The sequence below is a fragment of the Clinocottus analis genome, unplaced genomic scaffold (genome assembly GCF_023055335.1).
Source record: "Clinocottus analis isolate CAN_PGR_092001 unplaced genomic scaffold, fCliAna1.0.p SCAF_6, whole genome shotgun sequence".
Lineage (NCBI taxonomy): Eukaryota > Metazoa > Chordata > Actinopteri > Perciformes > Cottidae > Clinocottus > Clinocottus analis.
The window spans coordinates 21,568,031-21,595,404 of NW_027176218.1; the positions used below are offsets into that span (position 1 = coordinate 21,568,031).

A 27,374-nucleotide genomic window follows, 5' to 3' on the forward strand; every position below is an offset into this window, starting at 1 on the left:
TGTGTGTGTGTGTGTGTGTGTGGGAGGGGGGGGGGGGTCTTTTTCGACACGGTTATGAAAAAGGAGAAAGGACACTTGCCAAACATCGTCATGGGGTTCGGTTCTTCTCGCCAACGTGAGTTTCAGCGCGCTGAAGCGTCGCAGTGCCTCAGGTGGACGAGCTCTCGTTCTGTCCGTCTCGCCGCCTGCTCTTCTCTTGTTCTGCTGTATTTATACGACGCCGTGACACATGGGGGACATTTATCGGCCGCTGGGACAAAATCATTGTACATATTCTTTCGCATTGGGCTGTAAGAGGCGGGGGGGGGAGGGAGGAGGCACCTCGCCGTCTACATTCCCTCAAAATGTTTCTTACCAAGTGGTAACTGCCCCGACCCGCTGTCACAATCTCTTCCTCATCGTCACAGTTTGGGTTGCTTCTCTGTCTGCGCCCCTTAACCCCCCAACATCTTAACCCCTCAACCCCTCAACATCTTAACCCCTTAACCCCTCACCCTTTTAACCCCTTAACCCCGCAAACGCTTAACCCCTTGACCCCTTACCCCCTTAAACCCTCGACCCCTTAATCCCTCAACCCATTAACCCCTTATCCCCTCAACATCTTAACCCCTCACCCCCTTAACCTCTCGACCCCTTAACCCCTTAAACTCTTAACCCCTCAACCCCTCAAACCCTTAACCCCTCAATCCCTTAACCCCTCAAAATCTTAACCCCTCAACCCCTTAAACCCTCAACCCCTCGAAATCTTAACCCCTCAACCCCTTAACCCCTTATCCCCTCAACATCTTAACCCCTCACCCTCTTAACCCCTCGACACCTTAACCCCTTAAACCCTTAACCCCTCGCCCCCTTAACCCCTCACCCCCTTAAACCTGCAACACTTAACCCCTTAAACCCTTAACCCCTCGACCCCTTAAACCCTTAACCCCTTAACCACTCACCCCCTTAACCACTTAACCCCTTAACCCCTCGACCCCCCTTAAACCTGCAACACTTAACCCCTTAAACCCTTAACCCCTTAACCCCTCGACCCCTTAAACCCTTAACCCCTTAACCACTCACCCCCTTAACCACTTAACCCCTTAACCCCTCGACCCCCCTTAAACCCTTAACCCCGCAAACGCTTAACCCCTTAAACCCTTAACCCCTCAAACCCTTAACCCCTTAACCCCCGAACAAGTCCAGTCTCCGCCCTCGTCGCCCCCCCCCCCCCCCCCCTCTCTGACCGCATCCATCCCGTTTATTTGTTGTTGTTTTCCCGAGTCGCCCCCTCTGGAGGAGCTCGGGATGCTGCGGCAGAAAGAGGACGGGACGCCGTCCGCCATCACAGGCTGCGTTTGCTATTTATTGGGTGCCATGACGGTTCTGGGTTCTGGCCCGTGGACGCTGGTTGTGTGCGTGCGTCCGGCTTCAGGACCCCCTCACATCCTGCCCGATGTGTATATACGAGTGTGTATATAGCCGCCTCCTCCCTTCCGCTGCAAAGGGAGGAAGGGAGGAGACTCCCCCGTTTGACCCTCTTCATCCTCTTTCTGTCTCTGGCGGCCTCCTATCATCATCGTCATCATCATCGTCAGGCTGCCGTCGCCTTCATCTTACGCTGCGTGGTTGTTTTATGTTTTTCACACAAAGTGCACTGTAATCTAACAAATACTGTTTTCATAATATCTTTTCATGTTTTTCCAACATTGATTTCATCACTTTGATCAGACATTTGTTTCCTGTGTTATTGTCGTTTAATAATTATTTTTATTTTTTTGCATGTACATGTCGCCGCGTCATCTGGTATTTTTATTTTGTAATTTTGTTTTTATAAAAAGGTTTGAAAATTTGATTTTAAAAAAGGGTCTGATCACTATCTCACTGAGGTGAAGGACTGACATGGAGGAAGAGCCCATCCAATACTTTCTGACGGATCAGGATTTAAGAGATTTTTTTCGCTTTTTAAAAAAAAAATAATAATAAAAAAAGCCAGAACTGATGCTGAAGGACTGAAGCGGCTCCAGCTGAGCTTCTCATCATCCACGTTTGTCTCCTTTCATAGTCAAACAAAGAGGAACTCATGTCGGAGGTGGAGCGCGCGGACTGAACGTCTTCTCACGTCACTTCCTGTCGTTTTGTTTGATCCCAAAACTCTGAACGGTTTAAAGAAATAAAAGGTTTAATTTCCCGTCCGAGGAGGTTGACGCCAGTGAGACGCGAGAGGCGCCTCCTCCTCTTGTAACGGCGTGACAGCGAAGTGGGCGTGGCTGTCACTAAACTCCTCCCACTGTTTCTAGCTTCAGGGCGAGGCTCCGCCCCCTCGTCATCACCTGTGTTTGTAGCGCAGCGCCGCCGCCATGTTGAACAGTTGTTAAGGAAGGAACCGGGTCAGAATCTGACAGACTGAATACAACAACTTCATTTCCCATAATTCCTTGTGGTAAAATGTTTTGGCAGCTGGAGGAGGAAAAAAAAAAGGGGGGTCGTCCATCATGTTTCTCTTTTTCAGTCTTTCTCCGCGTTGATCTGCTTCTCCTGCTGGGTTATTATTATTATTATTATTATTATTATTATTGCTGCTGCTGCTCTGTGGCTGTTGTAATAAAAATACAAAAGATCTTTAACAGGAAAAATAACAACTATGATGTGAAATAATTTCAATCAAAAATAAATCGTCTGTGAATATGTTTCAGCTGCGTGTGGCTTGTGTTCTTTAATATATATATTATTATATTTGAATGATTTGGTTCGTTAAAGGTTTTATAAGTCTGAAGTCTGAAGTAATACATGTAGGCCTGTCGTGTACAAGTACTCTTAACTCAAAACTAATGACTTTAGGCTTTTCATCATCACTTTCAGTGGAAAACTGCAGAGATCATTTCTAGAACTGATTATCTCGTTTCTAAATATTAACAGCGATATGAGTCATATCAATAACTCATTAAACATCAGGACATCCTGAGTCACATGACACCCAAAGAGTTTGCAGTTTAGTTTTCACCTTCTAAATCCCCACACGTGTTTATAGAGATATATTGATATATCTATATGTATATCTATACATCTATTAATATAGATATATAGACATATATAGATATATAGATAGACAGACATATAATATATATATCTAAATATACATATATATATAAAAATATATCTAAATATTTATATTATTTTTTTTAATACATTTTATATGAATTTAGATCTGAGCTAAGTTTTACCTCTTAAGCCTTGATTGTTGTATCTTACATTTACTTTAATATTTAGCAGAGGAAAATACAAGTGCTACTGGAGATTATAGTAATATAAATAGATTTGTCTTAATACGTAAAGAAAACAATATTAATACAACTAACGCTTATCGTTTTGGATCGACAAACCTTTCGCGTGGTTGAAACGGGAAGAAGTGACTGACCTCCAGGTCTCCGTGAGGCTGAAGGGAGTTGAAGCGGTGGCTCAACAAGAAGCGTGTTCTCCCACACACACACACACACGTTGGAAGGTTCCACCAACAGGAAGCCTCAACTCACGCCAGAGAAACTGTCAGAGTTTGACACGTCATAAACACGGCTGGTCTGGAAATGAGCGGTCTACATGTAGAGTTCTGTACAGAGCAGAACCGGTCCAATAAAGCCCAGTCATGACAGAAAAGCCCAAGAAACCATCTGCAAAGACCACTTAGCTTCAGAAATTAAGATGAAATTTAATTAATAATCGGACAAAAAAAGTGGGTTGAACAATCATCCGTAACTCTTCCCCTTCCAATGCTGGTACGGTACAGAAAACGCAGTTACATTTTATTTTTGGATCCAAACCCCCAACCAGTGAGTCATTTGTTGCCAAGATGGAGAAAAAAAAAAAACATTTGGCAGCGGGGAAAGGAAGCGAGTCCATGACCGGATGAGACGGGAGGCTGCGACAAGGACACCAGTTAAACCATTAAACCCATTAAAGCTGCAGGGACATGCACCGTGTGGACGGATATTCAGCATTAACAGATCTGCTGCCAATCGAGATCAGCTGATGTGACTTTGTGGGCGTCGTCAGAACCACAACTGGCCATCGCTCATCGCCTCTTGAAGGCGGATAAGTACACGTGGTGATTTAAAGACAAAAAAAAAAAAAATGGTGGCGAGGGTCCAGACTGACGATAGCACCAAAGACACTTCCAGGATTAAGACCACAGACCACCGAGTCCATGGAGGTGGTGGGGGTGGAGGTGGCTTTACAACCCTGGAACGTTCTCAAGCGGGTTTCGTTGTCGGTCTACAGGACCGGTTTTGAGACGTCGAGCGCGTCTCGGCTCGAGCCGCACAGCTGCTGTCGGCCCCGTGAAGACGGCGGTTTAAGTTTAAGTTAATCTGCTGTTGCCACCTTAAATCACCACTGTGCATCTTCAAATGTGTGATGGAGACCCAAACCCCCCCCAAGTCATAAGCACTTCAGAAAAAAAGAAGAGTGTTGGGCCAAAGAAGAGGACTGTGTTGCTGAAGAACTTTAGTTGGGACTAAAATCAAGAGCTCAGAATGCATTTACAGCTCCCAGTTCAGGCTGTGGTGACATCATACTGGAGGGAACCCAGTCAGCCTTCATGGAAGGGGGGGGGGGGGGGGGGGTTGGTACGGCTCTTCAGTAACAAAACATGACCATCGTCTTAATTCCATAATAAATAAAAAAAAAAAAAGATACCCCAAAAAAGAAAAAGGTGTGTCCTATCTTATCAATGCAGAAGAATACAAGTGAAAAACATTTACAAATAATACCTGCAGCGGAAATGAAACTTTGAGGGGGTTCCTTTTTTTAAAATGTGTTTCAATCGGTTCTCTCAGACTCGGACCAACGGTGGTGAGGAATTTGAAATATAGCAACTGTGTTATTAAGTACGCAGGATGTTCCTGGTTCTGTGGTAATTCATCTTATGTTTCTGTATACATTTTTCTTTTTATAAAATATTTTATTCATACAATCATTTCTTTAACTATAGCAACATTACTATTTAATTTTGAGTGGCAAGATATCAGTCGCACGTCACCTCATAAGAACAATAGTATATAAACAAATGCAGAAAAAAAGGTATTCTGTATCCATTTGAGTATGTCTCTCATTTTGCGTTTCAGTTCGTCCCGTGTCTGTACACCTCGTCTTGTCCGTCAGTCAGTGATGAGCCAATAGGAGTATTGCTGGTCCTGGAGGGGGGTGGGGGTGGGTGGGTGGGGGAGGGAGGGGCGTGTGATTGGTGCAGCTCTGAGCGGCGGCGTCCGCTGGCGGTGCAGCAGGAGGGCGCTGCGTTGGCTGAACAGGCTGGACGTCAGCTGGCGGTCGGACGCCCTCACGCCGGCCCGTTGACAGCTGGCTCTGAGGTCACGGCGCTCTGGTCCAGTCTGGTGGGACAGGACGGGGAAAAAGGGACAGGACGGGAAAAAGGGACAGGACGATTAACAGAGTGATGGAGCGGTAGCTGTAAACTAAAGGAACCTGTCAGTGTCTGGGTAGGAGCAGCTGATCTAGAGGCTGTACTACTAAAGCCCTCCTCCTCCTCCTCTTCCTCTCTCAAGCTCTATAGCAGTCAGACTTACTTGGCCTCCTCGACAGGTGACATTTCCTCCAGAGGACCGTTGGGAAGCTCAACACTGGGCTGACACTTCTCACTGCTCACCAGACACACAGGAGGGGAGAGGGAAAGGTTCAGAGCCAGCAGAGCATCAGCAGAGCACGACAATATGGATTGTGTCAAAATGTTGCTGCATTCAATCAACAGAATCCATAAAACAGGAACATGTGCCTGGGATTTATATCATGAGGTACCAACAACTGCTGCTGTTTGTTTTAGTGGACAAAGCCTAATGGAGCTTGGACTTTTACAACGTTACAATCAATTCATCAACTAAATCTGCATTTATATGAAATCAAAGTAAAAAGAAACATAAACTTTATTGCACCTCACAACTCTTTTGCAACAGAACAGTCTGCATGTTGTGATTTATTAAATACAAATGTTCTAATCGCATTTTAAAATTCATCAATTGAATAGAAATGAGTGAAATCTTATTCAGGAGCCCGTTCACACTCCGTACTGAAGGGTTGCGATCCTGCCTCATTTGGACGGTGACGTGATGAAGGTGTGCAACCAGGGCTTTAAGATGTCATGGAGCTGATCATGTCTGAGTGAGGCGTGCAGCGTGCTGAATAACACGGCCTAAGTTCTTTTAGGTGAGTGTGTGTTGCGTCTGACCCGGTTTTGGGACAGCAGGCTGCGGCTGAGCTGGTGACGCCTGTTCTCTCCGAATCCACACACTCCACTACTGAGTATTTCTCTGAAGAGGCACTCTTCTCTTCATCGCTGCAACACACAGGGAGGGGACACACACACACACACACACACGTATATGTACATCAATACCATACGATGTGATCCCCCCCCAAGCCCCACAGAAACACACAGAACACAGTGGGATGTGCACGTGACGCATGCTGAACGGACTGACGGAGCACACAGTAAAAACAAAGGATGAAGGGTGTTGACATGGAGCAGCGTGTAGGAGAAGCATCAAAATGTACAGCAAATGGAGAAAGTCAACTGTTTTGACAGGATGCTGTTGGTTTGGTAGTTACAGAGCCCGAGAGTAGGCGGGTCTAGCAACTGATTCAGACACCGATTAGACCCAAATTGCCAGCCGTCAGTCTTGCTTTGTCTCAGAGAACCACCAATAATCTTGATGAGGCCTCAATCAAAGCAAAACGCCCACAAACATCCAGATAGGATATAAGAGTTGAGATGGAAATTCAGCTGTAATGAAGAACAATAAGGGGCCGAATAAGACCTTCTGGTTATTGTTACGACAGCATGTCATTACACCGGCATCTCCATGCCGGGCTGAAAGCAGTCTTATGGACATATACAAGTCTTTAACTTTACTTCATTTACAAACGGGGACGCGTCCGCTCTGAATGAGCTTTCACTGATCAAAAGATTTGTTCTTATTAAGAAATACACCTTTCATAGGAGGTTATTGAAATTATGCTTACCGAATAGCGTAATCTATGAACCTAGAACGTTCCATTTTTAGGATTAAAAAGTATTGAGTGGTGTATTATTATTATTATTATAAATGACAGATGAAAGGACAATGTTTGTCATAGTTCATATTAACTGTTATGCCAATGTGAGGTCAGAGCTTATCATTAAAATTCATTTTGTGGTCACAACTGTTCAGTCAGAGGCTGATGACCAGATGAACTTAAGACCTGTCAGTCAAGTTGACGACTGTTTATTAACTAATTAATATTAATGCACCATTAAAAACAAGCGGTCCACACATGGGACAGCTGGCACATCGTACAATTTATTAGGATGAATTAAATAACAATAAAACATCAAAAAATAATCCAAATTGTGGAGTCGTTCTTTAGCAAACTAACTCGCACTTCCACTTGTGTCATTTCAAATAATAATTTGATGTTTAATCCGCTTCGGCCCGTTAAGAATAAAGCCATGAACTAATAAACTCACTTGAACACCTTTGGTAGAAACACATGCAGAATGGAGATAATGAAATAAAAACAAACAAGGAGCTGAAACCAAAGAAGAAGATCAAAATTGGGAAAGAAAAGTTGGTGGTTGACGTGACAACAAGACTACATCACGGCTGCAGGCTGATCTCTGATTGGCTGTACATACCGATAAGATTTCAAAACTCTGAAGAAGACCACACCCACAACGCACAGCAAGAGAGAGAGGAAGGGGAAGCTCAGGTTGTAAGTGTCGCTCAGGTCATCAGACAGTTGTTATTACTCAAGACAGACAGACAATATAATGCAGCATCAACAAGGGGACAGAAGGACAGAGGACGAGCAACCAGGAACCTGAGCAACGGATTCACTACGGGAGCAATGCTGAACCTCCAGTGTGAAACAGGACTGTACAGTTAGGACGAGAGGAATTAGTGGAGGGTGGGAATAGTCGGGGAGCGAGAGCCAGAGAGAACGTGTGCGACGGTAAGAATGAGGTTACAGTGTCATCTCTACAGTACAGTTGGTCCCGTGTCTTGCAGACGCGCTGCTGGTTAAAGTGGAGGGCGTTAGCGCCCGATGCTAGCAACAACTTCAGTCAAGGCTCACTTAAGGTGGGCTGACCAGGTGAGCTCATTTGAGGAACAACGCAAACTGAAGCACTCCAAAAGCACCAGTTATGTTGTTTTAATTTGTATTGTCACTTTCATGGCATGAGAAATGCTTTTCAGTTTAATACACGTTTATATATAAAGTGTTTGAGATGTTTGTAATAAAAATAGTTTGAACCTGACTTTCATGTGGGCAAAATGCTATCTGAGTCTTTGACTATGACACGCCGTCTGTTAAAATATATGAATAGACGTCTCCTTATGCATTTGAAACATAGAAACTGGGCTCGCCCGTCTGCTGTGTGACACTTTGGTGTTTTGAGATGTGCGATGCACGGGGGGGAGCTAACCGGCAGGAATGAGAAGGAACAAAGCAAGCTGGTGGTATTTGGGTGGAAACTGGGCCTTTTGATGTTGTGCTGAGAATAAATGTCCGTTTCTAGTTTGAAGTCACTCTGCTGCCACTATGGTGACTTTGTCCACAAGAACAAAACTACATACTTGCAGCAAATGCACAGCATTGGTGGACTGAGGATTCAAATGCAGGTAAACTATTTCAGGAAACGCTCCAAACAGTAGATGCGTTCGAATGGCCTGGGGCCCCGTCTCGGATGTGGGTGTTAAATATAACGGCACCCACCCAGGAACTGGAAGTGATATGTGAGGGCACCCATGGAAACAGATGGGGAAGACTAATGAGACACATTGTGGCCACTCTGGGAAAGACACCGTGATAGAAGAGAGTTCCAGTGATTGCTTCTCGGTGTTTTTGAACACCAGGACGACAACGTTTACATCAAACCGCTGCTAATGACAGTCAGTCATTTAGCACGGAGAGGCCGTGTTGTGTTGCCTGTGTGGATGCGTTTGGCGAACCTCTTGAAGACGGCGGTCTCAGTCTTGGCGTCGACAGTGAGGCTGACCGTCTCCTTCATGGAGCCGTTGATGACCGTCTCCGTGATGCTGCGCTGCTCACAGGAAGCCGTTTCCTCCTCTGCTTTCGGTCTCCCGCAATCCTTAGCTGGGGTGGAGGAGGGGGAAGCTGCACTGGTGCCCAGCCAGCCATCACAATCTGGGAGGGGAGTGACAATAGGTTCAGATATTAACACTTAAAATACTTATAAGCTACCTGGAAAGACAAGCAAAGCGACATCAGAGTGTGTCCAGGTGCACCTTATCACAGTGGGACAACAGGACGGAGTTCATGTGTGTGTGTGAGTGAGACTTCTGTACATGCATATCACAGTCAATGTGAACATGTGTTGACACACAGCTCACCTTCAGGCTGCATGGGTGCATTGACCCCCAGAGGGTCCATCGTCTCCATGCTAGTTTCCATAGCCACAGGAGAGTTGCACCTCAGAGGGTCTTTGGGCCTGAAAGAGAGCAACTTATAGTTACGAAATACTCTGATTTAAAGACGATGAAAGGTCAATAAATTATGCTTTAGCTGCAGCACCACAGGCACACACACACACACGCCGTGTTGGGACGACCTACCTGACGGGTGTGAAGTTGGAGAAATCAGCCCAGCCGGTTTCGGCTTTGGAGGCGGCAGGAGGAGTGGTGGCGGTCCATGACGCATCGGGGAGGTCTTCTGTGGAAGAGGGGGAGGACGACGCAGCAGCGGCGGCGGCGGGGGCCGCGGGGTTGCTGGGGCTGGACGCCGGCGCGGTGGACGTACCCGTGTCCATGGGGATGTCATCGAAGTTGGCCGTCCACACGGGCCCTAAAAGATGGTGATGGTTATAAAACACCGACATGAAAATCAGTCAGAAAAAGTACAGTGTTGGACGCACCACCACTGTAAATAAACCCAATCATAGCTTCTACATAAAACTTAACTGGAGTGAATCTAAGGTTATGCCGGAGTCGTGGGTGCACCAACCTGTGTCGACTTCCATTCGGTCATCGGTGCTGGGGTTGGACGCTTCAAACGGATCTCTCTTGGCGTCCTCCTCCTCCGAGTCTGTGCTTTCCTCGCTGTCCGTGCTGCCTGAACTCCTGAGACGGACGCACACGCCGCGAGTCATTTCTAATACGCATGTGGTACGACTTACTGCACTAAGGAGCGCAAAGAAATGTAGAGATGCAGAGTCACACAGCTTGGCTGTTAAGGTCGGGGCTAAAAAGTATACAAGTATATTTTAATGCCATATAGTCAACCAGAAAGTCAGAAAATGGCCGATTAATTATTATTACTCAGTTAAATATTCTACATGGAACTTTGATTTGTATAGATTTTGGCGGCCTCCATGGGCCAAAGGGTGTTTCAATGCATTTATAAAAACTACTAGACAAAAATTGGCAATCTTCTTGCTGATGGTCTTGTTTACTTATGAAAGTCATATAGAGGCATCAGTTTTACATTGAGACCCATTAAACAACATTAAAAAGTTATCTTAACTTAGAATTTTTATTTTTTTTTAGACATCGAGCCATTAACCAGCCAAACCTTTTTGCTATTTTATAGAGAAAAACAATGACAGATAAACCAATCCATGTATTTAAAAGTATTTCTCTATAATATTAAACTATATGCTACATACAGTGTGCTGAAGTGTACCAACTTGACTATTGCTTTACACCAAAATGACCTTGAGATTCTTAATGGTTGAGATGAATCCTGTGTGTTTCGTTGCCCTGATGGTTTAAATAGGATGAGGCCTTTATGGTTTTAAACTGGCGGCGCTACACTACTTCAAAGGACTGTTGAGGCTTGGTTTTGAGGTTTGGGTTAGTGCTCCTCTATTCTCTATATTGAGGGTCAATAGATGGAAACACAGAGGTCTGTGGGTTTCACTGACCTGGGGCGTCTCTGTGCCTCCGGTGCGAAGGTGACATCCTTTTCATCCCAGATATCCTCCTCGTCTGAACCAGCGTCTTCAAACTGCTGGATTTTCTCCTTACAGCGCGCCTCAAACAAAGCTATATTTGCCTGGAAAACACACGCACACACACGGGCCACACACTTAGACAAACTCCTTTACCATCTACAGCACATCCACATACACACTAGGGCTGGATCCTACAGAACAAAAGTCACTCGAGACGAGAAGCGTGACGTTAACATGGCCTCCTCCAGTAACTTAGCACAACAGCAGGCCTCAAACTGAAATAACTTAAAAGCATCTACATGTCTGCCGTTACATATTTAAAAGGGATGGCACATTATTCAATCAGAATTGCTTGAAGCTTTTGGTTCAAATGCAGGCTATAGCAACATCTTCCTCATCTGCTTCTAAATAAACGTCAGTGATTTCAGCAAAAGCAAGACATGCCATAATGACAAAATAACACATTTTATTTGTACTATGATCATTTTACTCTCCTCTCATTGAATGACTATTGTATGAATTCAAGATTAATAATCAAAGTACTTACACTTTCATTTGTATTCAGTGAAAAATTGATGTCTGATATTCTATCAAAGGGAATACTGCAATGTTAAAGAGAACAGAGTTTAGTCAAGTTAGGGTCGTTAGGCATCCGCAGATATGGCAACACAGGCAGACGGGCTCTAGCAGACAGCTGGAACACATCACGTTTAATCCTGAAGGATAACTCTAAAGTTGAGCTCACCCCATGCCAGGTTCATGTAACATTAAGACGATAAAGAAGAAACTGGGTTTTTGTGTTGTAAACTAGCCACAGAAATGCTAAGAGTCATACATGGGCCCTGGTAGAAGAAAATATTTAGAATACGTTCAACATTGCTTAATGGATGGCACAGTTTCTCCAAAACATTATTATGTACAATAACATAGCATTTTAAATAGTATATCAAACATTTGGGTGAATATTTGCCATTTTACCCAGCGACCGATAAGAATAATATCAGCGTAGATCAGCACAAAGAGTGGAAGCAGAGGGAAACCGCTATCAGAGAACCATCAACAGTGAAGAAGAGCTCCCAACAATAACAGTCATACAAGCATACACACTAAAGCTGCATACAGATTAGGGCAGAAACTCAAAATTGTTTTCATTATCAGTTAATCTGCTGGTATCAAACATAAAGCCCAAGGGCCAGAACCAGCCCATGAACTATAATGAGTTTGACGCTCCCGATCTAGACCGAAGTATAATTGTTTTGTCCCAAAAGAGGAAATTTGTTTTCACAGAGAGTGCATTTGATGCTGCATACATGTATGTGTTCAGAATAAACAGTGTGTTATTGTGATTAGCAAGCATAAGACCTTTCCCACAGTCGAGACAAAGAAAAAAAAACGCTCATCCAGTTCATTATTTAGAGACAAAACCTTCCTGTCATGCTGCGTTGTGTGTAATGAAAGTGTGATGTGCTGACTTTCAGGACGAGGCTTGTATAAGGGGGATGCTCCACGAGGGAACGGGCCTGATATGTGTACATGAACTCTTCAACCTTTTGGAAACTGTACGCGAAAATCCTCCCGCTCCAATTTTACGTCCCAGCATGCCCGATTCAGACAATCTTTTGGCATAAAATACGTAATTTTCCCATTTTTTAACCGATTTTTTTAACTGAAACTCCTTCCTAACAGACCAAGACTTTGTTTTATTGTGATTTTTGTTGCAGATTCTGATTCTTCAGGTCCTAATCTTTCCAAAAAAAAAAAAAAAAGGTGTCTTATTGACCGCTTGAGGAGGCATTTTTGGGATATCTGGCTCATATCATGCTGGATGTTCATAGTTACGATCAACATATCTTTTAAAAGGTGTTTTTTTTTGCAGGTATACATTTTTTTTCCAAGAGTTTGCGAAACAAATACATACAATAAACACAAGTATTGGAATTAATTTGGGGTTCCTACGACGACTCAAACACAGGAGAAAAAGGAGGTCTAGAGTCAAATTTGGTTTCACAGTTTAACGGGTTAATCTAGGGCTGCTTCCTTAACGTTCATGATTAGTGAAGCCTCTACTTCACCAGATACTGCCCTCCAGAGTGAACGCCTCCTCAGCTGACGAGAGACGCTGGGGTTTATAACTGGACTATGACCAGGATGCACCTGTATTTTACTGGACTGTAGGGAACTGCAAAGTCTCACAGACAAAACCTGAGACGTGACTTTTTGAGATTAAGGAGCAGTTACTTTTTACCATTTCTTTCTGAACATGGCGAGGAGGTTACCAGTTTCCCCATGCTTCTAGTTTTTGTGCTGAGCAAGGCCAATACCACCTGGGGTCTGTGCAAGTGCTGAAAGCTAATATGGGACTTCTCATCCGACTCCTGGCGGTGTTTATTAAAAGCAAACATTTGGATTGAAAATAAAATCTTTTCCCCGATGTTTAGCCATTCTAAACAGCTGGAGTAGCTTCAGCTTTCCAGTGTGAAACAGGTGAATGAGACTGAGATAAAGTAATAAACAGAAGTACTAAAGACCAAGGTAGAGTATGAATAAACTGGAGTCTCCAGTCCAATCAGCTCATACCAGTCACACACCAGAACGTCTTTATCTAACCTATTACTGTTACCCAAATGACACATTTTTACTTAAAAAAAAAACAAAACTGTATTAGTATCCCCCTTTACACAATCCCACTTTACCTTCTGACTTGTGCATTGATGATAAGTGGAAAGTATCTGACCAGGATACAATGTGTTTTTAAAGCACAGCAGGGGTGCATATGATATGCAGTGAACCCGTCGACATTAAAAAGGTCAAGTCAGATACGTTCCAGACATCGACTGCACAGATAAGAAGACCAGCAGACAGACCTTAACTAGAACGGGAGCATTGTCAGGTACACCAATACAACGGTTCTGTAGATAGCTGCCATTCATGTCACCATCACGTGAAGTAGTATCATGTAGAACTGAGTACTATTGACAGTTACTAAATATTAGTAGTAATTATCATTGAGTGGAAGTCTTTTAGTAGGATGAAACCTCCAGACGTCCAATCTTTAGAAATGTATACATAGATATTAATCTATTGGAGAGTTAACTTGAAAAAACTCTTTTGTAAAACAATGAAGATCCAGGAATAAATGTCAAGACTTGAGGAATTGATGCTGCTGAACGTTTGCATTGGTGTCCTGCTCGTTTCACCCGGCCCACACTCTCATTTTGTCCGATATTGCTAAATCCAACATCTATGTAAAAGAGAAAAAAGCTGAACTTCAAACCACAAACCGTTTGAAGTGAAGCAGACTCTTGAAATGATTGATCCACTAACAGCCATCTCCCACAGCCAACCAACATTTTACAAGATTAGACCCAAACCAGTTCGCTCGAGGGAATAAAGAAAGGGACAGAACACGACAACAGAAAAGCTGGATATTTTGGATTCTACTCTTTTGTATTCATTATGGCTGCCATATGGAAAAAGGAGATAAGGTGATCTTGGAGGTGATTTAATGCCTTTTGTTTGGGCAACAGCCATCACAGCCATTGATCTTTTTCTGTAGCAAACTGGAAATATAAAAATCTGGTGAGTTATTATTAACTTTAGATCCATGTAAATTATGCTGCACAACATTCAGATTGTAATGTCAAGAAAGCTTGGAATAGCAATCAAACTATATTCATTTAATCATAGCATATAAATTGCATGTTTCAGCCACACCAGCGTTGCCATGTTGGAAGTGCCCTGTCCCTTCAGTGTTACACAGCAATATTTAGACAGCAGGTCCAGTCATGCAGGATGAGTACTCACTCCACAACATCGTCCTGATCAGCAAACTCTTCGTCATTGAAGCCGAACTGCTCAATAAAATTGGACGTCATTTGTTGCATCTGATAATCAGAAAAGGCCTGGCAAAACCCAGGACCAACGATAATGATATAGTCTTGGCTCTACACAAAAGCTGGTCATTTACTTGCAGTACACAAAAACAGCAAATACATTTACGGAGTTGTAAACACAAAAAAAGTAAGTGTAACATGTAGGCTGGACAGGTTAATAGCTAAGAAAAGCACAAACATGCATTTACAGTCAAATGCCAAAATGCTTTTACATTAGTTTAACAAACTATCAGAGAATTATATTTGTTTTAAAGTAACCGTGAAGTTCCCTTAACATTAGTAGTTAGGTTAATAAATTCAAAACATGTTCGAGAGATGTTCCTGTAGCCTGATAAAGGCCGTCACAGAAAGACTAATGAATCATTGTAGATCAGCTGGGCCTACTGTGTGTGTAGGTCTTACTTGTTGTAGAGAGGAGTCCTGGTGAAAGCCGCTGTCTTTAAAGTCCACCTCATCGTCACTGGAAGAATGGATGTGGTGTGTATTGACCTGCAGAAAAAAGGAAACCTCTCTTGACACTGTGCATTCTACACCACACTACTGAACATGCATAGCTATTTTTAACGTCTTTGACCAGCGCTGTGTCGCGAATGTTGTTCTGTGCGTCGTGCAACAGCTGTGCAAGCAGCGGCGATACGATTGACAGGAAGTCCAGAAGTTTAATTTAAACGCCGACGGCGCATTTCTCATTTCTTTCTCGTGCATCTCCGTTTTTGTTTTGACCGACTTCCTACCAATCACACTGACCCGGGACCGCTGCTGACCTCAAACAACACAGCACCATCTAGTGGACTGAAAAAACAATTGATTGTATTATTGTAGGACAAAAAGTTTATAACTTATAACAGATTGATACTTGGCTTCCATTTTTTCGATACAATATCGCCACACAAAATATTGCAATACTATGCTGTACCGATTCCCCCCCACCCTCTTAATCTAAAGCGTTTTATAAGAGATGGATCTGTACTCAGAACACTGGATCTGGGAAGAAAACAGTACTTTAGAGTAGGTATGAGCAAACAACGGCCCGTCTCTTTACTCTGGCCCGTTGAATATTAATACAAAATTGTCCAAATTAGAGTAAAGGCCGCATTCATTTTGCATGTGTCACATCGGGTTCTGCCAGCTGGATCCTGCTCGGTGTAGTAATGGACATATCGACAGTAATTCCTCACTTTTATCTTCTTTTAACACACCCATAGACTTTAAAGCCAGTGCCGTGAATGTATGCATGCATTTCGTTAATGGATGCGCGACGGCCAAGATTCCTGGCGACTCGTCGATTCTTGGCATTTTGACAAAAAGACGATTTATGTGAGACTGGCTTTTTTGCCGTTGTGTCTTTCAAAACAAGCAGATCTGAGCTCAACATTGCACATGAATCGAGAGTGACAGTATCAACAACCCTGTTTTTAGAAGAGTTGTAGAGGAAAACAGCCTCATTGCAGCCACTAACACTGATCAAACATGACGACTCACACATATCTGCACTAACTCTGTTTTGTTTTGCACAGGTTGCACGTTATTGTCTGTCAAATTTGAAAACTTCTTGTGGCCCCTGAGTCACTGTCTCGTTTCAAATGCAATGTGCTGGACGACAGAGACTCAAATGGCACACCGTCTAAAAAAACAGCACCCACATGTATCGTGAAATAAATATTAAAGCTAGACGTCAGTGTTGGCGTCCATGCGGTTACTCACCAGGTCAACCGTGTTTCTCTTGTTTGTGTCAGACAGCTGCCCAGAAATAAAGGCCTCCCATTTATCTCTGTCCTCTGCTGGGAGCTCTGTGACACACACACAAACACACACAATCCATCTTTATATACTCAAACTGAAAGTCAGAGACGAAGCTAATTTGCAAAACCTGATGAAGACGGGGAGGTATAGATAAGCCTGCCGACAGAAGGGACTTCTTACCAGAGATGAGCTGTTGTATCTGTGGTCCATTTGGGCCTTTGTCACAGTTATGAACTATAGAGTTGGCTATTCTGGTGAGGTGGCCCATATAGCCTCGTCGGCGACCACCTTCTGCCCTAAAACACACACAAACACATCAATACAATCATGAGGACAGTGCATTATGAGTTATTACTGACCACCAAACCAAAGCAACACTTTCCTCACTATTCTGAACCATAATCAGCAGTCATAAAGTCATAAAGGACTTATGGTTTTGTTGTTTGGACTATAAACAGCAAATGACGCACAGTCACACCTTGACAGATATTTGCAGCAGCGCAAAATACTCACTGTTCCTTCTCGTTGGAGCTCCAGGCCTCTACGATTCTCTGTATAAACTGGCACTTTTGAAACAGCTGGTGGAAGAAAATATGACAATATTAAAACACAAGCAAATCAGTGACACAGACACACAAATACATTACTGAGTTTACATTGAATGTATATATTTTTTTAACTATATAAAGACAGTTTTAGCTTGCTATAGTCCTGGAGGTAAGCGCTTGTGCAGAACCTCAACAATTATATCACATAGGGAGAGATTTAAGAAGATCATTTCTCTAATTATTCTAATCTTACATGTTTGATGAGGATGCTCTCCCTGGCGTTTTCCTGCTCTGCGTCTGGCTGGATGTCAGTGGGGGCGGGGGGCATAGCCAGAATCATGGCTGTACAGATCTCCACTTGAATGTGGAGGAAGTTGTTCCAGATGTATTTGAAATACATATCCTGTGGAGCAAAACAAGTGTTAGGTTATGATATGGTCTTTGTTTTCTTTCTTTGCTTCAGTTAAGTATTACTTTAATATACATTTGATATGTGATCGTAGATCAAAGCCTCCCTAACGAACCGCCAAAACCAGTTTATCTCAGTTTAACACCATTACCTGAACCACTTTCCAAAGTAAAGCCATCAAACCTCACGCATGCAAAACTACAATAAGTACAGGAGGTAAAAGTCGAACCAGGAAACTGATGTGAACGATCATTTGGATGCAGTTACATTGACATACTGCTCAATTTTGTTTTTACAGCTAGATCACATCTTGACATCACGCTGTTGTGAAGCTTTTTCTCACAGCTGCACGTCACCTGATCTCAGTAATGAAGGCAGCAAATTGAACAATGTAACAGAGATGATAATATAAATGATGGACAAGACTCAGATAACTGAATTATCAAAATTCAAATCCAGGATTAAATCGCTTTAACACATTTTAATCCTTTCAAATCCCACATTGAACCTTCTGGAGGTGAACAAAAAGGTGTATTACTGATTAACGCAAAGACAGGATCTCTTTGGGAACTAAACAAAGACTTTGACAGGAGACCTTTTATGCTACATTTGCTTACTTTACACAATTCATGCAACTAAAATTCTCACTTTAGTGTGGCATAATGGTGAAGTTGTCCATTTATTTCAGCCCGTTTAATGCTATTGTATCTTACTATCTATATTTGGGGGAGTTTTCCTGATCCGATGTGAGGTCCAGGGACAGGGACGTTATGTGTTTTACTCACTAGTATGATTCCCAGTGTGTTGAGGTTGATGAGTTCTGTGTTGATGCTGTGCGTGTTGCTCTGCAACAGACTGGCCACCAGTCTGACCACATTGAGCCGGGTGTTGCCCACAGGAGGGTCCAGCACTCCCCAAGTCGTCTTCATCATGTTGGCCTGTTGGTAGTGAATGAACTTTGATCAAACAATCCACGACTGACTGATTACTATCGTATGTGGTAGAAGACTCTTGTCACATACTCGTCGAAGAACATACTCAATCTAACTAAACTGAAAACCGCTGATTAGGATGAAATAATCCCGTGCAAACAGCAACATTTGTAACTTCAGTCTACAAGACATTTAGTTGATGTGAAACTGCTTGTATTTGTTTTGTTTACCTTTGGCGGTTCCAGTAGCAGCTGATGAAAGTCTTTGAGTCGGGGTCTCACAGCCTCCAGGATGCTGTGGTTGACTGAGAATGAAGGATGGGACATCCCGGGGGGGCACTCCATGTGACCCTCAAACCTACAAGGTACAAAGACAGAACCTGGTGAACTAGCTCACTAAGCACAAGCTGGTAGTGCCAAGTCTTTGGGACTGTGCCTAAAGTTAGACAGGGAAAGTGTTTTCCTAAACCGCCATGAAAGTAGCGGGAATATTCATAGTAATTGTGATTGTGGGTTGACATGAAAACGTGAACTTTAATAGTTTTTCTTGTGTACTCATTGTAAACAGCTATTTCGGTGTAATATATGCCACATGTCAGGTGTAATCACGGAGCATTACCTCCAAGCAAAGCAGTTTGGATAATCTGGATAAACTGGTTAACAACCTGTTTGATCATGTGACAGCTCATATTCCTGTCAGACTGGCGTCATTGCTGTGTTCCTAGCTCTCATTGCGTTTGCGAGTAGTGAAATAAAGATTAAACCATGTATATTGTATACAGTGTAATACTGTATTAAACCAAAAAGATCCTTTGACAAGTTATTCCTAAATATGTGACTTCCCAGCTAGTGCTCATGTACAAAAACATAACTTTAACTCAATTACAGTCATTCCTACTTTATGGTTTCCTTATTTCCTTCTATCTATCTTCATTTCAAATCACGACATAAAGACCGGTAGAGGCCACAGGACGTACGCTGGTCTCCTTGTCTCAAACAATGTGAGGAGGATCTGGATAACACTGACGATTGCAGATTCATTTTTCTCCTTGTCGAAGATATTAAACAGCAGCTGCTCCACCGTCTCCTGCCTGCGGAGGAGGACAGACATGAAGATGAAGGGGAAGCAGCCTTCAAAGTCACTTGTCAGGTTTGTAGTATCAATAGCCTACTAGGCAAAAATGACAACGGCCATTGTTAGAATAATTGTACGATCACATATTACAAAACAAACTGAACAAAAAAAGCAAAACTGGTGAGCATAAAAGAGCTAAATAACTAACCTACAAGAAGAGTACTACAGTAATTACAAAATCATATGTCATAAAGTGAATGAAGACAACTATTACAGTTCTGAATGAGAGCTCTTGTATATAAATGCATGCGTACTTTTCAAGTGTGGACAGAAGCGGGTCTGGATCTGAGGAGCCCTGCACCTGGAACATCTGGTCTCTACTCAGTCTGATGATCTCACACAGCGACTGGGAGGCATTGGAGTGTCTCTGAGTCAAGAGAGTTGGATAAAATAAATGTCAATAAACCATACATCTGTGATTTGATCCAATCAAAATCATAATAGTCCTGAACCAACTTAAAGCAGCCGACGTACACAAGTTACATTATGAAGCATTCCAGTTCTATTCAGTAAAATGTTGGGCAAAGGTCAAATCTGACGTTATTATTATGTTCAAATAAAATCTTGTAAAATGTTTGCAGAGAAATTTGAGGCAGATCATCAGGGATCAGAAATAAATAAAATTAATAAAGTAGTGCATGTTGAAGACCATGGACTTATTTATTGATTTGTGACTGTGGCGCCAAACTGAATATCAGGAATTGTGGGATTTTACTGCAATTGGTATAGACTACTGCATTTCTGATATAGCGGTTTCCCTAATACACATTAGTATTTATCTTAATGCAGATTTAAAAATGTCTAATACAGGCAAATGGACAGAGCTCAATAGCTTTATGATTATTTGTCATGTGTGTGAACTGAAATGTAAAAGTGGAAATGCAAATTTTCAAATTTCAGAAGAGTAAAATATACTCTAAATTCAAACCGAACAAAACTTTCCTTTGTTCAAGAGCCAGCAGGCAGCTTAAATAGTGAAGTGTGTGAAACTCACATCCTCATCTTGAGAAGGTTGTACCATATCCACCAGCCTCTGAATCACCTTCTCCTCATTCAGCCACTGAAGAAGAAGAAAGCAGACGGTCAGGACAGCACAACCAAGACAAACACCTCGAATGTCAAGTACAAGTGATAGGTTTATGACTTCATTATCCCCTTCATGTAGCAAGAGTGAAGATTATGTGTATACAATAAGATTTACGAAAGTTCATTCTGAAATTTATTTTGTGGCTTATGTGCACGATAGTAATCAATTCATAAATCCACATCTTGAGTCTCTAGTAGTCCTCTGCTGCCCGAATCCATGTCCATTCATCCTACTAATTTATCTTGAGCAAGTACCAAACAAGAGCATAATTAGGAATTATCAAACAAATGCAAATTGTAAGCTTGCGTGCATGCAAACCCATGCCTAAGTAATGCAACCTCAGCTTTTGCAATGAGATTGTATTCTCAACAACATTTACTGACACCTACTGGAACTAGGTCGGTAGGTACAGAAACCATGATCTTGAACTGTGTCTTCTCTTTCTTCTTTAAAATGTATCTGAGAAAAACACTGAACATTTTATAAATGCGTTCCAGTTTGAAAATCAGAAGCAAAGACAGAGGACATCTGAACACCTGTTGGACGTGTCCAAGTAGAAACGCTTCATGTTGAAGCATCAGTGAAGAACTGCAGCATGCACACTCTTTTGTACAGCATAATGACACCTGTCCTCAACACATGTTTCCTGAACTCTGCCAAATTACAATGTGCAAAATTGAATTTGCTGGCATTGTTGTGTGGGCTGTGATGGTCCAATTCAAGCTGTGAGAAGTGAACCGATATGGGCTATGCTGAGAAAGTGTTGTGTTGCCACTCACGTTGAGAACGTCCTGACGTAGCTGTTGTGGTTCGATGCAGGTGAGCATTCTGAGCAGCAGGTCCATGATGGCTGATGTCCCGATGTGTTTGATCATCAAGTCTACAAAGTCCTCCCGCTTTCGCAGAAACTCCACTATCTAGAAACACAGGCAGTACAGAGGTTACACTGCATTGTACCCTACACAGGCGTCCATATCCTGCTAGAACTGGAAAGACTTTAGAGCATGTGACCTGAATACTGATGAATATTACATTTTGGGATCGTTCCTGGAACAATAACCTCCTGCTGACCACTTACCTGTTCGGGCTTGCGTCCGATAAGGATGGACAGGACCTTGGAGAAGAAGCTGGCCAGAAGCGGGTTGAGAGGCGGCTCGTTCTGCAGGAAGCCATACAGTTTTATCAGCAGGTTTTCATCTTCTCCCAGTCTGTCGTTGATCTGGCCCACATCGGATGTAAGCAGCTCACATGATATGTTGGGATACCTGGAAGAGAACAAAATGCTCCTTTAGATTTTTCCAATGCGACGATTCCAGTAGCGTGGCGCAAACTAGCCACCACCATACACGTAGAGTCTTCCTCTGACTGCTGGAACAGACTGCTGGTAGATGCAGAGAATCGTAAGCGGGGCAAGAAAGAATAACTTTCATGTGAAGATACTTTGATGGATCTGATGAACTTTGAATGCTTTGTTGTAAATGACCTTGTTCTTCAAACTTCATTCTGAGACAAATGAAGGCGACCAAGGGTTTCAGTTTGGGTAAACAAAGTAATATTCACAGTAGTGCTATGGTCATTTTCTCTCTGCTCCGCACTTCAACAACAGGAAAACAATAAATTCCATGTACTTCAACATACATTATTAACATTTGCATCCTGATTTGGGGGAATTTATTATTAATTCCTGATGGTTGGCTTCACGTTTCTTGCTAAAACTCAATTATCCAAGACACATCGTGATAATTTCATGATTAACATTTGCAAAAATACTAATTTACTGAATAGATCCTGAATGCATCATAATGTAACTCAATGCAACATCTGTACTTTAGTCATTAGCTTTGTTATTTTGTAAAGTACGACTTTGCTTCCCGCCGGAGGTTAACAGCTAACATGACAACACATTTGTTGTTCACAATCTAGCATTATCTGGGAGTTTTTTATCGTCACCCGGAAGGGAGTAAGCCTCAAGCACTCATCTCCTGTTCCTACAATCCAGTAGAAAAACGAGTACAGGCATGTTTTCAGAACTTTGTACCAAAGTATCGGTTCTTGTGACATCCCTCGTTCTGAGCATTACTCTCAAGCTCTGGGTGCTAGTGGCATCCATATTAAAAGGCACAGGATGAACCGTTCTTCTCATTAAATCCACGCTAAAAACAAAGTTACAGTTTAGAATGAGCTTAGACGATAATGAGCGAGGAGGCAGGGCCTGAAGTCAACAGAGGAAGCGAACCAGATTAAACTTGCTGTGTGTTCCATCGCGGTTATGTTGAATACTTTAAAAGCATATTGTCTATTTTTGAGAAGGTTGTTGAGGAGTTTTTAAATCTCTTTTCCCACCAAATAGTCACATTAAGGTTAAAACAAACAAGAACACAGCGACTTGTATTATTGTTTCCTGGTGTTTAAAAATTGCGTCAAACTATTTTGGGCTTTAATCCGTCATTAGTCTAATTTGCGCAGTTTTCATAACCCTTGAAAAGCAGTTTTTGTGAACAACTGGGAGGTGTGAAATGATTTGTGTTTCACAGATGTGATGGAAGCGCAAACAGAAATGTCCGAAAAGGGCACCAAACTAAGGGATTTTAGTTCCTTGTTTAGTTCCTTGTTTAGTTCCTGTGGCCACTTACTTCCTAAAACTATTCACTCAAAAAAAAGCAACATGAGTTTTTGCAGTGCAGACTAAAATTACCACAATTTAAAGATTTGCACAATTGCAAGACATGCTGTACTTCCGTTTCAATTGTAAAATAAATGGCTGAAATAAAATAGAAAGACTTAGACAAGCGTCTACGTAGGTGTGAATTTGTAAACCTCTTGATAAGAAACAAAACCAGGCCTTAGTTTTGAGTCATCCTTTGCTCTGTTTTCTCTTACTTGTATTTAACCTTCTCCTCAACATCAGTACTGGGTTCCTGCGTGATGTAGGTGACCAGGTCCTCCATGCACTGTGGTCTCAGCAGGAAGTCAACCAGTTTGTGGTTCTGGGCCTTGCACTCCTGCAGGACGTCGTCCTCATCCATCACCTCCGTCAGAGTCACATCCTCCTTCTCTAACAGCGTGTCAATGTGGGATGTGGTGTGGAGGTCAAATTTCCAAAACATGTTGGCTCTAAAAAGTAATATGTGAAAACATAAGCAACAATACGTTTTATTAAAATCAAAACAAACCTTCCATCAAAGGTTATCAAAAAATAATAATTGATGACAGTTGGCCGACTGGTTTTTCCTCAGCCTACCTGCGGTATGTTGGAGTCCAAACAGCGGAGCTCAGGTTAAAAAGAGGTGTGTTCTAGTCTTTGGGAGTTGTGGCCCATTCCAGGCTAGCCGGATGGACAGACAGGGAGGCAGACAGCGGTGATGGACAGACTGACAAACCACACATACAGCAGATTAACAGCACACACCTGTGAGGAAAGAAAAAGATGGGGGACATGTTGTTAAAGATAAAATCAAATAAGATGATTATCTCATTAGTGCCCCAGTGGGGAAATTGCAGGATTATAGCAGCAGACAGGCAAAGTGCACATAAGAGACACATGGTTAAATAAAATTAAACAAGTACATATAAATAAACAGGAAATTGGTAATAAAAAAACGTAAAGACTCTACAATAATAGTATTATATAGAAAGAAATATTTCACTGCTTTTGGATATTATGGCAATTATTATTACAAAAAGGCACGAATCACATGCACTAGCAGTTAAGAAACACAACAAACAATTCATGGTTACTTAAATAGAGGTACTGAGATGCATGAAAATCCTCTGTAAAGGCCACGCTCAAACCGATTTCAATACTGAGTGGAAATATGCAGCTTTCTCATGTGTTTAAATAGAGCCTGTATGTTGACACAGCAGGGGTAAATGGACTTGCGCATATACACATATATACCTTTCTAATCTTCTGACCACTCAAAGCACTGTACACTACGGGTCATCTTTTACCTATTAAACACATTTCATACACCAATGGCAGAGACCCTGAGGCTCAGTATCGTAAAGGGTCCAAGGTCCACCAACCATGGTCTCACAAAATCCTATGGGAAACGCTGAGGCGTTCAAACTATATTCAGTAAAAAGTAAATTATAAATAGTATCTGGGATTTTCCACTAGTGCATACAATGTCCAGCTGGATGAAAACAGTTGCTAGCTGAGAACCTGGACCTAGGAAAACACATTTTAAGTGGGTGATCTTAAGGTTTTACCCTCAGGACATTTTAGACCGCAAAACACTTTATTCCCTGCATTCTAGTAATTTTATATGTCCCCTTTTATGGTGGATATTACTATATATTGAAAGGTAGACACAAAATTCAGGGGCCAGGTGAAACAACAGAAAATATCTCACAGGCTTGCAGTCAGCCTTGGATGCCAATGCTTTTTTTTAATAATATTTCTCTGTTATTATTATAAAAGAATGGCGTTGCCTGCATCCTTTCACAACATATCTAACTGGACTTCAAGGGTAGGATATAAAATGTTAGTTATATAATACATTATGCCAACCAATAAGTTCCTGTCAAAAATAACAATATAACAATATTTTCTGGCTTCATGCAGCAACACAAGTCAAGTCACAGTTAACCTTGGTCAGACAAAACACTAAACACAGATTACTTAACTAGAGTGAGGGATTTATTGAATTCCAGTTAACACTGTTAGATCGCTAAATGAGAAACCATGAGATTTCTTAGCCATGTAATCTTAACCAGGTTCCTTTGGGAATGTTTTAAAGGAGTGCATGTTCACAAGACAGGGTAAGGTTTATTGTAGTAAAAAGAGAGCTTATTCCAAAATTATTGCAATCCTACTTCTGGCTACAACTTAATCTGAGATACAACGGTCTACTGTGAATTTGTAAAATTCAGACATTCCCTCTATGAGGACAAAACAACTACTCACTACTTGACCTTTCACCTTGGCCAACACCAACAAATCCCAAAGAAAGAAATAAAAAAGCATGTTAAATCAAATACCCCAGTTTCAGTTTGTAAATTGGGTGAGGGGAAGAGGAAAACTACATTACTGGCCAGCTGCTGGTACACATGTTTTATAACCAGGTTATCACCATGCATGTAAACCTATTCTCAGATTTAAGCAGATTTCCCGCAGTAACTTGTTTTCTTGTATGTGAACACAGTAAATTGCTGTGTACAGTACACACATAAAAGGGAAACTGTGCACTTGTGCACAAACCACATTCCTACTTATATTGAAGTAGATATTAAAAAGACTACAGCAAAAAAATGTTCCATAAACAGAACTGATGCTAGACACTGAACTCAACTAATGATAAGACTACATGCTGTTAGTCATGATCGTACCAATTAAGTTGGTGTTGTTTGTCGTTGTTCTTTCGATGTGAAATACCTTAGCAAGAGCTGTCCACCACTGGCAAAAGTAATACATCCGTAACTGTAGGAACGTCCATTCTACCATTCGCCTCTGAATGCAACCAAATGACAGTGAGACATAAACCAAAGGCCAAAAGCAATAAAATCCTCTTAGCAACCCCGTGGAACGTCTAGAAGACGGCTATAGCACAGTGTCTTATGGGATGCCACAGTCACGGGACCCAAACCAACTCGCTACTGACAGTTTAGACACATTTGACTGTCACGTTTCTGATCGATGTAGCGTTAATTGCCCAAATTAGACAACATCGATTCCCCTACTTAGATACATCAACAGAGCTGCACTAGCATTACACATATACTTGTCGAGTTCAGTATCCCCAGCATCGTATTCCGAACCAGTTAGAGACAGTGGTAAACGCAAATGACGACATTAGTAAGGCAGTTAAACTAGGTTCCTGCCATTTAACAAACGCACCAAAGTCGGCGTTCCTGATAAACAAACTGTTAACGTGAGGCTAGGTATACCGAGCAACGTCAGAAAAGCATTGATCTTTAATTCCGGTTAAACATGGTTTAAAACGCAAGGCAGAATCGGATCAGTCAAGCTTGGCTAATATAAACTGTTCCATTGACTTACTTTATTTACGCTGTGGTTTCGAAATATTACACAGGATATTAACATTAACGCCACACATTTACCTACAGGGCCCAAAACAGAGTACTGCTAGCGCACCCGGCTCAGGCAAACGGGCTAACGTCACTAGCCCTCGTTAGCTATTGTTAGCTACCCCGGCGACCTAAACTACCGATAGGGACCAGCGTTACTTCGACCTGAGCGGCATCACTGAACTCGGACATTACCGCTGATAGGATGACAAGTTGGCCAACTAAATAGCGCAACGGCTTCACGGTAGCTACTGACACTGATATGGACCGGTAACGTGTAACGTTACCTCTATCCTAGCTAGAGGTACACCAAGAGCGACTGACAGCAAAGCGTTAAGATGGCCATGTATGCGGCTTGCTAACCAGCTAACATTAGCCGGCTATCTGCAGACCGTTGGCTAACCGTCTCTTCAGCACCAACCAAGTGTAAAGGCTGGCAAGTGTACCTACCGATAGACAACGGTAAACGGCGAGTCTCCAGCATGTAGCTTATCTTGCCATTAGCCCCAAGCCTTAACAAGACGAACACGGAGAAAACACGAAATTCCGGAGGAAAATAACGCGTTTTAAACTGATTCTGACAGGCGCGAAAAGGTAGATCATCGGAGGGCACTTTTCAAGATGGCGGTTCCGTCAACTTCAGCGGTCCCTTCCCCCAC

The 27,374-nt window shown here is 42.4% G+C and overlaps 1 protein-coding gene across 8 annotated transcripts; it reads right to left on the reverse strand.

Annotated features, from left to right (window-relative positions):
- Nucleotides 1–3,665: 3,665 nt before the first annotated feature.
- On the reverse strand, nt 3,666–27,367 carry ppp6r3 (protein phosphatase 6, regulatory subunit 3). 8 transcript variants are annotated; one of them, XM_068602313.1, is made up of 26 exons: nt 27,166–27,367; nt 23,927–24,094; nt 23,566–23,799; nt 21,764–21,950; nt 21,465–21,602; nt 20,593–20,658; nt 19,853–19,965; nt 19,441–19,554; nt 18,695–18,821; nt 18,318–18,470; nt 17,377–17,526; nt 17,089–17,153; nt 16,756–16,871; nt 16,537–16,622; nt 15,235–15,321; nt 14,744–14,790; nt 11,487–11,541; nt 10,910–11,040; nt 9,991–10,106; nt 9,603–9,831; nt 9,381–9,478; nt 8,979–9,174; nt 7,661–7,678; nt 6,215–6,322; nt 5,559–5,630; nt 3,666–5,363 (listed from the first exon to the last, which is right to left on the reverse strand). In XM_068602313.1, exons 3-26 carry the CDS (start codon nt 23,790–23,792, stop codon nt 5,312–5,314), a joined length of 2,751 nt encoding a protein of 916 aa, XP_068458414.1. In that variant the 5' UTR covers nt 23,793–23,799; nt 23,927–24,094; nt 27,166–27,367; the 3' UTR covers nt 3,666–5,311. The 8 variants fall into 8 exon arrangements, with proteins under 8 accessions (XP_068458414.1, XP_068458413.1, XP_068458411.1 ...); XM_068602312.1 differs by having other exon boundaries at nt 14,744–14,823; XM_068602310.1 differs by having other exon boundaries at nt 14,744–14,841.
- Between the last annotated feature and the right edge of the window lie 7 nt (nt 27,368–27,374).

Excerpts from the sequence above, each read along its gene's own strand:
- ppp6r3 (XM_068602310.1), bottom strand. The coding sequence starts at position 23,792 with ATGTTTTGGAAATTTGACCTCCACACCACATCCCACATTGACACGCTG. Across the intron at positions 16,623-16,755 it reads GATACAACAGCTCATCTCTG|AGCTCCCAGCAGAGGACAGA; the intron begins GTAAGAAGTCCC and ends TGTGTGTCACAG. Across the intron at positions 9,832-9,990 it reads CCGAATGGAAGTCGACACAG|GGCCCGTGTGGACGGCCAAC; the intron begins GTTGGTGCACCC and ends ACCATCTTTTAG.